This window comes from Hyperolius riggenbachi, chromosome 6 (assembly GCF_040937935.1).
Source record: "Hyperolius riggenbachi isolate aHypRig1 chromosome 6, aHypRig1.pri, whole genome shotgun sequence".
Taxonomy (NCBI): Eukaryota; Metazoa; Chordata; class Amphibia; order Anura; family Hyperoliidae; genus Hyperolius; species Hyperolius riggenbachi.
Genome location: NC_090651.1, coordinates 362,478,117 through 362,493,014, shown reverse-complemented (window position 1 = coordinate 362,493,014; position 14,898 = coordinate 362,478,117). Strand labels below are relative to the sequence as shown.

Sequence of the window (14,898 nt, the reverse complement as noted above, 5' to 3'; positions counted from 1 at the left end):
GCGTTGCCCGGGTATGTATTTGGCTAGTGTTGGCTCCGCCCACTTTTTCTAACCCTAACACACAATTACTCAATGACCAAGTTTGTGAGCTTTGCGGTCTTTGGAAACAATAATTTGCATTGAAATGAAAAAAATCTGATTGGCTGTTTGTGGCTCCACCCCTTTTCTGAATTTGAACCCCAGTCACCCAATGACCAACTGTAGCAGGTTTGAGGCCTGTGCCATTAACAGTGCAAGAATGGCAGCAATTAAATATTCCCCTTGAGAAGCAATAGGTGAAGTTTGATTCACTTTTGTAGGCTCCACCCACTTTTCTGAATATTTAACCCAGTCACCCAGTGACCAACTGTGCAAAGTTTGAGAACCCTACCATTAACAGTGTAAGTATGGCTGCAGTTTACATTTTCCCAGTGAAATTTGCATTTGTCTCCACCCACTAATGACGTGGAACTGCCTGTGTATGTATTTGACCGGTTTTGGCTCCGCCCACTTTTTCTAACCCTAATGCACGAACACTCAATGACCAAGTTTGTGAACTTCGGGGTCTTTGGCATCAATAATTTGTATATTCCCATAGAAATTAAACAAATCAGATTGGCTGTCTGTGGCTGCACTCCTCTCCAACATTTGAACCCCAGTCACCCAATGACCAACTATAGCAGGTTTGAGGCATCTGCTACAGCCCCGTTTCTATGGGTGTGTGATACGTGCAATCGCCCGGGGTGCTTTATTGTGCGGCAGGAGGGGGGGCGCCGGAGCGGGGGAACGGACATAATAGTTATAACTCACCTTCTTCATCCGTTCCCCGCAGTTTCAATATCTTTCCTCTCCCGGCGTCCGTCGCCTGGTAACAGCGCCCCCTGTGATGACATACCGCATGTCATCACAGGAAGCACTGTGACTAATGAGATAGATGCCGGGAAAGGAAGGACATTGAAGCAGCGCGGGTTCGGCGGAAGCAGGTGAGTTATTACTATTATGTTCGCTCCCCCCGCTCCTGCGCCCAACTCATACCGCCCATACCAACTAACCTAAACTGTGGGAACCTACCTAACTAACCTAAACTGCAGGAACCTACCTATTTATCCTACACTGCAGGAACCTACCTACCTAACTAACCTATACTGCGGGAACCTACCTAACTAACCTATACTGCGGGAACCTACCTAACTAACCTATACTGCGGGAACCTACCTAACTAACCTATACTGCGGGAACCTACCTAACTAACCTATACTGCGGGAACCTACCTAGCCAAGCTATACTGTAGGAACCTACCTAACTATCCTATACTGCGGGAACCTACCTAACTAACCTATACTGCGGGAACCTACCTAACTAACCTATACTGTGGGAACCTACCTAACTAACCTATACTGCGAGAACCTACCTAGCCAAGCTATACTGTGGGAACCTACCTAACTATCCTATACTGCGGGAACTTACCTAACTAACCTATACTGCGGGAACCTACCTAACTAACCTATACTGCGGGAACCTACCTAGCCAAGCTATACTGCGGGAACCTACCTAACTATCCTAAACTGCAGGAACCTACCTATCTAACCCATACTGGGGGGACCTACCTATCTAACCTATACTGGGGGAACCTACCTATTGAACCTATACTGGGGGAACCTACCGATCTAACCCATACTGGGGGAACCTACCTATCGAACCTATACTGCGGGAACCTACCTATCTAACCTATACTGCGGGCACCTACCTATCTAAACTATACTGGGGGCACCTACCTATCTAACCCACACTGGTGGCAACTATACGGGCTACCCTATACTGGAGGCACCAACGTAGATAACCTATAAAGCAGGCACCTACCTATCTAACCTACACTGGGGGCAACTATGCAGGCTACCCTATACTGGAGGCACCTACGTAGCTAACCTGTTCAACCTGTACTGCGGGCACCTATGCCTGGCTCCATGGGGGTGGGGTGGGGGGCGATTTTTACACCCTCGCCCTGGGTGAAATTTAGCCTAGAAACTGCTCTGATCTGCTAATACCAGTGTAAAAATGGCAGCAATTTAAATATTCCTTTTGAAAATCAACAGGTGAATTTTGACTATTTTGGCTATTTTGGCTATTATAGGCTCCACCCACTTCCCTGAATATTAATCTCAGTCACCCAGTGACCATCTTGGCAAAGTTTGAGATCCCTGCCATTAACAGTGAAGAAGGGCTGCAGTTTACATTTTCCCATTGAAATTTGTTTTTGGCTCCGCCCACTTTTTGTAAACTGGACACACAGTCACTCAATGACCATGTTTGTGAGCTTTGGGTCCTTGGCATCAATAATTTGTATTTTCCCAGTGAAATGAAACATCTGATTGGCTGTTTGTGGCTCTATCACAGGCATGGGCAAACTTGGCCCTCCAGCTGTTAAGGAACTACAAATCCCACAATGCATTTGCCTTTATGAGTCATGACTGTGGCTGTCAGACTCCTGCAATGCATTGTGGGACTTGTAGTTCCTCAACAGCTGGAGGGCCAAGTTTGCCCATGCCTCCTCTATCCCCTTTTCTGAATTTGAACCCCAGTGACCCAATGATCAACTGTACCAGGTTTGAGGCTTGTGCCATTAACAGTGCAAGAATGGCAGCAATTTTAATATTCCCTTTGAAAATCAACAGGTGAATTTTGATTGTTTTTTTTAGGCTCCACCCACTTTTCTGTATAATAATCTGTGCCATTAACAGTGCAAGAATGGCAGCAATGTAAATATTCCCCTTGAAAGTCAAAAGATGAATTTTGATTGGCTGCTGTACACTCCACCCACTTTCCTAAATATTAATCCTAGTCACCCAGTGGCCAACTGTGTCAAGTTTGAGAACCCTGCCAATAACAGAATGGCTGAAATCAATCTAACAAATCTGATTGGCTGTTTGTGGCTCCACCGCCTTTAGTGAATTTGGTCCCCAGTCACCCAATTACTGACTGTATCAGGTTTGAGGCCTCTGCCATTAACAGTGTAAGAATGGTAGCAATGTAAATATTCCCCATGAAAATCAATAGCTGAATTTTGATTGGCTGTTGTAGGCTCCACCCACATTTCTGAATAATAATCCCAGGCACCCAGTGGCCAATTGTATCAAGTTTGGGAACCCTGCCATGTAAAAAATTAAGTTTCTGGCACCGCCCACTTTTTGTAACCTTGACATATAGTCACTCAATTACCAAGTTTATCAGCTTTGGGATCCTTGGTATCAATACTTTGTATATCTGATTGGCTGTTTGTGGCTCCGCCCCTTTCTGAATTTGAACCCCAGTCACCCAGTGCCCAGCTGTACCAGGTTTGAGGCATCTGCTATTAACAGTATAAGAATGGTTGCAGTTTAAATATTCCCTTTGACAATCAAAAGTTGAATTTTGATTGGCTGTTGTAGGCTCTACCCACTTCCCAAAATCTTAATCACATTCACTCAATGACCAACTGTGCAAAGTTTGACAACCCTGCCATTAACAGTGTAAGAATGGCTGCAGTTTATATTTTCCCAGTAAAATGTGTTTTTGGCTCCACCCACTTTGTGTAACCTTGTCACACAGTCACTCAATGACCAATTTTGTGAGCTTTCAGGTTCCTGGCATCAAAATTGTGTGAATGGAAGCAGTTTATCCAGCAAAGAAATCTGATTGGCTGTTTGTGGCCCCGCCCCTTTAGTGAATTTGGACCCCAGTCACCTAATGACTGACTGCAGCAAGTCTGAAGCCTCTGCCATAAACAGTGTAAGAATGGCAGCAGTTTAAATATTCCCCTTTAAACGCAATAGGTGAATTTTGATTGGCTGTTGTAGGCTCCACCCACTTTCCAAAATCTTAATCTTATTCACCCAGTGGCGAAGTGTGGCAAGTTTGAGAACCCTGCGATTAACAGTGTAAGAATGGCTGCATTTTTTCCCATTTAAAAGGAATGGCTGAATTTTGATTGGCTGTTTTATGCTCCACCCGCTTTTCCTGGATTTGTAACCTCGGTCACCAAGTGACCAACTGTGCCAAGTGTGGGGACTCTGGCTTGATTACTGTGAGAATGGCAGCCTTTTACATTTTTTCCATTGACTTGAATGGGTGGAATCTGATTTGCTGTTTGTAGCTCCGCCCAGGTGGGCAGGGGGGCCGCGAGACCCCCAGAACCTATCATCCCAGGTAGTAAGGAACCTGTATACCAAGTTTCGTTCAAATCGGTCAAGGGGTTTTCGAGTGATCGCGGCACATACACACACACACACACACATACACACACACACACACACACACATACATCCGATTTTATATATATAGATATATATATATATATATATATATATATATATATATATACATACTGTATGTGTATATATATATGTGTGTGTGTGTATATATATATATATATATATATATATATATATATATATATATATATATATATATATATATATATATATATATATATATATATATATATATATATATATATATATATATATATATATATATATATATATATATATATATATTATACCCAATGTGTCCCTGCGTCATCCTCCTGTCCATGTGTTTTGGCTACTGCGCATGTGTAGCCGTTTCGACAGGAGGAGGACAGCGCCAGGGGAGATGAAGATTTGATTTTTCAGCACTACCTGGCACCTGCTCACAGTGCCAAAACCACTGGTAAATGGTTTACTGACCATGGTATTACTGTGCTCAATTGGCCTGCCAACTCTCCTGACCTGAACCCCATAGAGAATCTGTGGGATATTGTGAAGAGAAAGTTGAGAGACGCAAGACCCAACACTCTGGATGAGCTTAAAGAGAACCTGTATTGTTAAAATCGCACAAAAGTAAACATACCAGTGCGTTAGGGGACATCTCCTATTACCCTCTGTCACAATTTCGCTGCTCCCTGCCGCATTAAAAGTGGTTAAAAACAGTTTTAAAAAGTTTGTTTATAAACAAACAAAATGGCCACCAAAACAGGAAGTAGGTTGATGTACAGTATGTCCACACATAGAAAATACATCCATACACAAGCAGGCTGTATACAGCCTTCCTTTTTAATCTCAAGAGATCATTTGTGTGTTTCTTTCCCCCTGCAACTATCTTTCACTGAAGTGTCAGGCTGTTTCTTCCTGCAGAGTGCAGACAGCTCTCCCCATATGTAATTCCTCAGTATGTGAAAGCCCAGCCAGCTCAGATGACGATTTATCCAGCTTGTAAAAGATAATAGAACAGAGAGAAGCTGCACTAATCTAAATATCACACAGGCAGTGTGCAGAGAGGGGCCTGGAGGGGGGAGATGCATCACAGAACCACAACACTGAAGAACTTGGCAGCCTTCCAGACACAGGCCGACAAGTCTGACAGGGGAAAGATACCTTGATTTATTACAGAGACTGTGATAGTAGAACGTGCTGCAGTAAGCCAGAACACATTAGAATAGCTTTTGGAACTTGTAGGATGATAAAAAACAGGATGCAATTTTTGTTACGTAGTCTCTTTAAGGCCGTTATCGAAGCATCCTGGGCCTCCATAACACCTGAGCAGTGCCACAGGCTGATTGCCTCCATGCCACGCCGCATTGAAACAGTCATTTCTGCAAAAGGATTCCCGACCAAGTATTGAGTGCAGAACTAAACATAATTATTTGATGGTTGACTTTTTTTGTTTTAAAAACACTTTTCTTTTATTGGTCGGATGAAATATGCTAATTTTTTGAGATAGGAATTTTGGGTTTTCATGAGCTGTATGCCAAAATCATCAATATTAAAAACAATAAAAGGCTTGAACTACTTAAGTTGTGTGTATTTCAATCTAAAATATATGAAAGTCTAATGTTTATCAGTAGATTACAGAAAATAATGAACTTTATCACAATATGCTAATTTTTTGAGATCCTGTATATATAATCAGGGGATGAGCAGCACAAACCAAATTTTATGCAATACTATGCAAAGCATGCACTCAGCACTGGAGGTCCCCAATCTCCACAAGAAATATATAAATACAGAGGGGCTGTAGCACACAACAGGAAAACAGTGACAGGGGCTCTTGGTTACGCTATAATGCGCTTAAGCTCACCAACTGCACCAACGTGTCCCCAATCTGGTGAGTCCTACTCTAACCAGGCAGATATGCTAGTTTTTATCAGCGTTCTAGTGGGAACCATTAGAGTAGGACCCACCAGATTGGGGACCCTTTGGCGCAGTTGGTGAGCTTAAATGCATTAAAGCGTAACCAAGTGCCCCTGTCACTGTGAGGGAGGGGCCCAATCAATATTTTGCTATTGGGCCCCAGGGTTTCTAGCGACGCCCCTGCTGGTGCCCAGCTCTGTTTGTGATTACATGCACTGTATAGGGTGTAGAGTTTTCTTAAATATGGAAAAAGGATGTTCTGGAACACAATTTAATTGTGCTTATTTCATTCTAGCTATAGAAGAAATCCTGGCCTGTTACATGAATCATGGGTAAGTTTTCATTTTGTGCTCAGTCACTTTCTGTGTTTTTGTCTATGGGGGCCACTAATGATCCAATCTGTTTCATCCAATCTTACCATTTCTATGTAATATAAGGTAACTGCCTGAAGTATCCATTCAATACATTCACTGTTTACTCTTCTACTACATAGATTTGGTAAGATTGGATGAAAAAGATTGGATCATTAGTGGCCACCTAAGTGTAGTAATAATAATAAGCACTGTGAATACATGTGTAAGGCCTCTTGCACACTGCAAGTGATTCCGATTCAGATTCCGCTTTTTAATCAGTTTTTACATCCGATTCAGATTCCGATTTGCAGTTTACTCCTGCACACTGCAAATCGGAATCTGAATCGGATGTAAAAACTGATTAAAAAGCGGAATCTGAATCAGAATCACTTGCAGTGTGCAAGAGGCCTAAGGGCTGTACAGTATGAAAATGACAAATACAGATGAGCAACAGGGCCGGTTCTAGACTTTTTTTCTGCCAGAAGCAATACATTGTGCGGAACCCCCCTCCCCCCCCAAACCCCCCCATCACCACCACCAGTGTGTGCAAAGCCAGACCGGAAAGGAGAGATACATGGGGCTGTGCATTGCAGACACTGGCACTACACTTACCTCCCTCTGTTTCCTCCAAGCATCTAATCCCCAGGATGCCGGGTATGTCCTGTACTGGTGCTGCAACACTCACCCACTCTCAACAGATTAGCGATGGGATCACCAGACACGTGAAGTCCTGCTTCCTCATTGACTACAGTGGCGCCTAATGTGACCCAGCAGCATGTAACAGAACACATGAGGCACCGCTGTAGCCATGGATACAGGATGCTGTCCCATAAGGCTTACAATCTAGGTGAGATTACAGTAGGAGGGAGGTTAAGTGGTTGGAAGTCTTATAGCATGAGAAAGAGTATTCCGATATTGGTGGGAGGTTGTGAGCGGACAAGACATTACCGTAGTCAGTCATTGCTGGAAAAGGGTGGTTTAAGTGAAAGCAGTTCATTTGGGGGCTTGCATCGGTAGCCATATAATACACTGCAGTGTAATTTGCGACTATACGCTGTGACCTAGGCCTGGGTCGCCGAGCTTCCGAAAGTGAAAGTGAGACCCTGGAGGATAATGGAACATCATCCTCCTGACATTTGTATAACATCAGCCATGGATCTCCTACACTTCTAGGGGCTGGAAGAAGCCCCAGGTAAGTAAAGCTTTTTTTTCTCATCTCGTTTTTTTTTTGGGCTCCTTGCACACTTGCGCGCTGTCACACCGTGTTTCGCTTCCCTGCTGCATCCCCGACGCAAAGGCCATGCAAATCTATGGAGGCTTACTCAATTCACGCAATGTGACTCGGTACACCGAAAGTATCAAATCTCAATGCAAAGGCTGCAGCGCGTTACTGCATGCTCCATGCCTACCACATGGATTATGCAGTAATGCAAGTCAGTGGGCGACGCAGGCAGTGTGCACGACGGGAGCGCAGTGTGGCATGCATGTGCAGACCAACGGGAATCCCAGTGATGTTCTTCCTGCCCAGCAGGAAGTAGGTCACTAGCCGGCGCTATGCACATGACCCTGTCGCTGCACCATGACGCAGGGTTACATGAAGGCTCATTTCTGGGGTGTGATGCAGTGTGCAACTGGCCTTTAAATGGGGATCTCCAGGCTATAATTTAAAATCTGGCAGCCATCCTGGTAATGAAAGTTTATAGCTACCTGCGCTGCCTTCTCCCCAAAGCCATCCCGAAAACCCTGCATCACCCAACTTCCGGCCCGTGGCTCCGCCTCCCCTCTACCCAGAGAAAAACGCCAAGATGTTTACTGCAGTAAGGTGTCTCTCTCTTAGTAGAGCCAGTTCAAGCACCAATGGGGCCCCAGAGCAAAGGTAACCTAGGGCCCCCTATCCCAATGGCCCCCGAGCTGTCCATCAGGCAGGCAAGCAGCAGCTGCTTTGATGCAGCCATGTACCTGAACTCCAATCCGCTGTCTCCAAACTGAAATAAAATAACAGATCCTCAGGATAGGCCTTAAACGCACTAAAACTTAACTTTTATTAAGTCATCATTAATAACCTATATACATAAGTAGCCTAAACAAAGTTGCAAACAAGTGGTGTACAGATCCCTATAGATAATGTGTAATTAAAGAGAACCCGAGGTGGGTTTGACGAATGTTATCTGCATACAGAGGCTGGATCTGCCTATACAGCCCAGCCTCTGTTGCTATCCCAAACCCCCCTAAGGTCCCCCTGCACTCTGCAATCACTCATAAATCACAGTAACGCTGCTGACAAACAGCTTGTCAGAGCTGGCTTTGTTTATCTCTATAGTGTCAGTCTGCTGCTTTCCCCGCCTCCTGCAAAACTCCGGTCCCCGCCTGCATCCCTTCCCTCCCTGCTGATTGGAGGGAAGGGATGGGGGCAGGGACCGGAGCTATGCAGGAGGCGGGGGAGCAGCTGAGACTGACACTACAGATGTAAACACAGCCTCACAGCAGGGCTGTGATTTATGGGGGATTACAGAGTGCAGGGGGACCTTAGGGGGGTTTGGGATAGCAACAGAGGCTGGGCTGTATAGGCAAATCCAGCCTCTGTATGCAGATAACATTCTTTAAACACACCTCGGGTTCTCTTTAAGCAATCGCCCCTGACAAAGCCCCCTTTGGGCAAAACATGTTGTGTTTTTGGGTGGTGTGATATATTTAATTTGTTCCTGACTTTACACTGGCTCTACTGAGGTCACACAGCGAGGCCAGCTCTGCACTCCTCCCATCCCAGCCACGCCCCCGGCAGCCTCCCCAGCCCACCCCTGGGCCCGGCACTCACATTGCTGTGCAGATAGACGGCCTGCACGGCTGCGCCAGCTTCTTCCTGATCTCCCATGGGGATACTGAAGTGGTGTAAACCAGGGCTGTGGAGTCGGAGTTAGAGTCGGAGTCGGCAATTTTGGGCACCCGGAGTTGGAGTCGGAGTCGTGGTTTCAGAAACTGAGGTGTCGGAGTTGGAGTCGGAAGATTTTTATACCGACTCCACAGCCCTGGTGTAAACTTCTTCCACTGCTATTTATTTATATAGCACCGACATATATTACGCAGTGCTGTACAGAGTATATTGTCTTTTTTTTTTTTTTTTTTTGTCACAATCTAATCCCTACCATGGTCATATATCTATGTATGTATCTAGGGCCAATTAACTTATCTGTATGGTTTTTTTACTTTTTTTGGGGGGGGGGGAGGAAACCGGAGTGCCCGGGGGAAACCCACACAGATCCGGGGAGAGCATACAAACGGTGCAGATAGTGCCCTGGCTGGGATTTGAACCGGGGACCCAGCGCTGCAAGGCAAGAGTGCAAACCACTACGCCACCGTGCTGCCCAATTAGTTATTAGTTTAATCTTTAATATTTTAGAAACAGGCAAACAGTTTCAGTTGTTAATCAGGCACTCTGTATGCAGATTTCTACCAAAGAGCTCCGCCCTTCCTCATCCAGCTGCAGAACATCCTGCGAAGGTATCCGGACGGAGGGCAGATCCTTAAAGTGAGCAATTTACTTTTTCTATTTACGACAAAGTTGTTACATTTCTGTTGTGTTTTTTGGACATCATGACATAATGTTTTTGACTCATTTGCAAAATTGGATTCCTGTTTTAATGTCTATGCAAAGAATGGAGCACAATTTAGGTCAAATTTGTTCAGAAATATTGCAGGTTTAAAAGGGATTACAAAATGTAACCACTCCAGGTTCCAGGGTTTTTACCCCTTAAAGAGTAACTGTAGTGAAAATAACTTTTTTTTAATTATTTTATTTATACAGTATATAACATTAATTTATAGATTATTTAGGCAGATAATTATATAAAGATTATTTAGTCATTGTAAAGTCTTTCCTGAGGCAGGCTCAGTGGCACAGGTGGAAGCAGAGTACCTCTCTGTGATAGGCTGGCTCAGTGGCACAGGTGGAAGCAGAGTACCTCTCTGGGATAGGCTGGCTCAGTGGCACAGGTAGAAGCAGAGTACCTCTCTGTGCTAGGCTGGCTCAGTGGCACAGGTAGAAGCAGAGTACCTCTCTGTGCTAGGCTGGCTCGGTGGCACAGGTAGAAGCAGAGTACCTCTCTGTGATATGCTGGCTCAGTGGCACAGGTAGAAGCAGAGTACCTCTCTGTGATAGGCTGGCTCGGTGGCACAGGTAGAAGCAGAGTACCTCTCTGTGATAGGCTGGCTCAGTGGCACAGGTAGAAGCAGAGTACCTCTCTGTGATATGCTGGCTCAGTGGCACAGGTAGAAGCAGAGTACCTCTCTGTGATAGGCTGGCTCAGTGGCACAGGTAGAAGCAGAGTACCTCTCTGTGATATGCTGGCTCAGTGGCACAGGTATAAGCAGAGTACCTCTCTGTGCTAGGCTGGCTCAGTGGCACAGGTAGAAGCAGAGTACCTCTCTGTGATAGGCTGGCTCAGTGGCACAGGCAGAAGCAGAGTACCTCTCTGGGATAGACTGGCTCAGTGGCACAGGTAGAAGCAGAGTACCTCTCTGGGATATGCTGGCTCAGTGGCACAGGTAGAAGCAGAGTACCTCTCTGTGATAGGCTGGCTCAGTGGCACAGGTGGAAGCAGAGTACCTCTCTGGGATAGGCTGGCTCAGTGGCACAGGTAGAAGCAGAGTACCTCTCTGGGATTGGCTGGCTCAGTGGCGCAGGTAGAAGCAGAGTACCTCTCTGGGATAGGCTGGCTCAGTGGCACAGGTAGAAGCAGAGTACCTCTCTGGGATAGGCTGGCTCAGTGGTACAGGTATAAGCAGAGTACCTCTCTGGGATAGGCTGGCTCAGTGGCACAGGTAGAAGCAGAGTACCTCTCTGGGGTAGGCTGGCTCAGTGGTACAGGTAGAAGCAGAGTACCTCTCTGGGATAGGCTGGCTCAGTGGCACAGGTGGAAGCAGAGTACCTCTCTGGGATAGGCTGGCTCAGTGGCACAGGTGGAAGCAGAGTACCTCTCTGGGATAGGCTGGCTCAGTGGCACAGGTAGAAGCAGAGTACCTCTCTGGGATAGGCTGGCTCAGTGGTACAGGTATAAGCAGAGTACCTCTCTGTGCTAGGCTGGCTCAGTGGCACAGGTAGAAGCAGAGTACCTCTCTGGGGTAGGCTGGCTCAGTGGTACAGGTAGAAGCAGAGTACCTCTCTGGGATAGGCTGGCTCAGTGGCACAGGTGGAAGCAGAGTACCTCTCTGGGATAGGCTGGCTCAGTGGCACAGGTGGAAGCAGAGTACCTCTCTGGGATATGCTGGCTCAGTGGCACAGGTGGAAGCAGAGTACCTCTCTGGGATAGGCTGGCTCAGTGGCACAGGTGGAAGCAGAGTACCTCTCTGTGGTAGGGTGGCTCAGTGGCACAGGTGGAAGCAGAGTACCTCTCTGTGGTAGGCTGGCTCAGTTGCACAGGTAGAGGCAGAGTACCTCTCTGGGATAGGCTGCCTCAGTGGGACAGGTAGAAGCAGAGTACCCCACAATCCAAGCTATGAGGCTCCTCCCACCCACAGATGACACATTCTCTTAGCCGTTTTTGCAAAGACAGAACACTGCCAAGTTTTTCAGAAAGGGGGTGTGGTTGGCCAACAATTATGGATTTTAAAGTACAAGCAGTTTTTTTTTAGACATTTTTAATTTTTTCCTGATACTCTGTTAGAACGTCTGCCATCTGTACTGATGGTGCAGGTTTTATCTTCACACTTGAGTCCACTTTAGCAGTAGAAAATAACCACACTTGCCACTGTAACAGTCTCAGCAGAACTGTATAAATATGTAACTTAAAATCACTTTTTTGCCTCTACTTTTAGGAGCTAATCCAGAATGCGGATGACGCTAAGGCCAGCGAGGTCATTTTCATCTATGATGAGAGAGAGTATGGGAAGGACTCCCTATATGCAGAGGGCCTCCACGTTGCCCAAGGTAAATTGATTGTTTTGCAGAATATAGAAGATCTTCAAGTAACTTTGAGAACATTGAGGAGCAGGGCCGGCGCTTCCACTGGGGCAAAGGGGGCATTTTCTCTGGGTCCCGCATGCCGCTGGCCCCCCATGTGTTCTCCCAATGACTGCTTCTGTGGCCCTGCATGCTTGTAATTGATCCTGACCTGCCTTGTAACAACTCGCCTGTCCCGGCGGTTGCTCCTTTCCAATCTCAGTCTTCAGCCATGCTGCCTGCTTCCTCTTTATTTACACATGAAGAAGACATACTCAGCGGGACAGGTTGACCTGTTACATGGTAGGTCAGGCTTGGCTATAGACATGCGGGGCCGGGGGCCACGGGAGCAGTCAGCAGGAGACCACCTTGGAGGTCCGGTAGAGCAGGGGCCACAGTGGCTGACTGTGTTTGCTTTGGGGGATAGGGGGCCCCCAAGTTACTTTTGCCCTGGGGTCCCCACGTGGCTTACACCGGCCCTGTTGAGGGGATGTGCCTGTTCGGAACTAGGGATGATCAGAAATGTTGATTTCCGATTCTGATGGATTTCCGATGAGTGTGTTTCCTAGTTCTGCGGAATTCAATGGAAATTGGATTTCCGATTTACACAGAATGTTGTTATTGTTAGTTTTTTGTTTTTTCCAGAATCCACGATTTTTTTTGCAGCTGTATACTATTATGCGGGATCCACATTTCTGCTCAGCAACCGCAGTAAACATCTGCATTGTCTGGCATAATACGTCTGAGTCTTCTGATTGGCCTAACAATTCCATGGTAACCCAGTTTTTGCGGCACACTAATTCTCTGATTGGTCCAATGCTTCCGAGGCTTGACATTGGCCTAAAATTTCAGTGTATCGCAATTCCACGGAATTCGGAAGCCCATCCCTTTTCAAAACGGAAGTAACATTTCCTGTAGTTTGTAGATAGACGCGATAACGTTTCAGAAAGTAAATAGCGTCTCTGTAAACTCATAGTCACCGGTATAATGGATGAGAGCATACTTCTAGCCAGTACTGGAAGGAATGCAGTTAGAATCACTGCCAAGAGGGGCTTAACTACAAACCATGGAGTCCACCAGCAGCAGTTTGATGTCCCTTTACCAGGGATGCTCATAAAACCGAATTCGGGTGAAATCAGAATAGGTGCTATTTAGATTTCAACCAGTTAATTGCAGCACCTGAGCGGGTGGGCGAGGGGGGGGGTTAATCTCACCCATAAGACGTCTTCTTCGCTCAACCCTCGGCGCCTCCCACGCTGCGTTCCAATCCGGCGTCATGTGACTAGAAACACTTCCTCCATCCTGGTTGTTGGAGGAAGTGTATTCGTCACATGACGCCGGATTGGAACGCAGCGTGGGAGGCGCCGAGGGTCGAGCGAAGAAGACGTCTTATGGGTAAGATTGACCCCCCCCTCGCCCACCTGCACAGGTGCTGCAATTAACTGGTTGAAATCCGAATTGCACCTATTTGGATTTCATCCGAATTGGGTTTTATGAGCATCCCTGCCCTTTACCCTCTTCATTCACGCCTTATTCTTCTTTTCCCCATGGTGACCCACGTGGCCTGGGGCCATGGTCATGTAGATGCAATCTTCCTACCTGTCCACCCCCAACACCACATAACAGTGTAGCCAGCTTAACTTCCCCAACCTATGACAAGTGTGGGCACAATTAAACCTGCTGTGGAAGGGGAGGGATGTATCAGAGGAAGATATAGTGAAAAGTTGGAGCTCCACCACAACCTCAGTTTTTCCTATGGCAGTTATTCATCTGATTGAAGTACAAACCAAGGAGACTGCTGGGTTTCTCCCAACTGGTCAACACAGGGCTGGATTTACCATAAGGCACTGTAGGCACGTGCCTACAGGCCCCTGATGATTGAAAGGCAGCTCCCTCCCCTAGTGTCTCCCTCCCTCCTTTTCTATGCAGAGTCCTAATGAGTGTAAATGAGAGGTTACTCACCCAGCTCTTGACATTCCACCAGGGGCGTAACTAGAAATCACTGGGCCCCCCTGCGAAAATGAGGATGCCCCCCCCCCCCCAGGCACCAAATAATCGTATTGGGGCAGCATTTCACCATAAAATAATCCTAATGCAGCAATGTTTCCCCATAAATTAATCGTAAAGTGGGCAGCAGTCATCAGAAAATAATCGTAATGTGGGCAGCAGTCATAAGAAAATAATCGTTATGTGGGCAGCAGTGACCAGAAAATCGCAATGTGGGCAGCAGTCAGTCACCAGAAAATCGCAATGTGGGCAGCAGACACCAGAAAATCGCAATGTGGGCAGCAGTCACCAGAAAATCGCAATGTGGGCAGTCAGTCACCAGAAAATCGCAATGTGGGCAGCAGGCACCAGAAAATCGCAATGTGGGCAGCAGGCACCAGAAAATCGCAATGTGGGCAGCAGACACCAGAAAATCGTAATGTGGGCAGCAGACACCAGAAAATCGTAATGTGGGCAGCAGACACCAGAAAATGGTAAT

At 46.5% G+C, this 14,898-nt stretch overlaps 1 protein-coding gene across 1 annotated transcript in view; it reads left to right on the top strand.

Moving 5' to 3' along the window:
* The window catches only part of LOC137521903 (sacsin-like), a 50,252-nt gene that overhangs the window by 10,429 nt on the left and 24,925 nt on the right, over positions 1-14,898 (top strand). The window contains 3 exon segments of the mRNA XM_068241773.1: positions 6,421-6,457; positions 9,922-10,004; positions 12,290-12,401. Of these exon segments, the coding sequence (XP_068097874.1) occupies positions 6,454-6,457; positions 9,922-10,004; positions 12,290-12,401 (199 nt within the window). The 5' untranslated portion in view covers positions 6,421-6,453.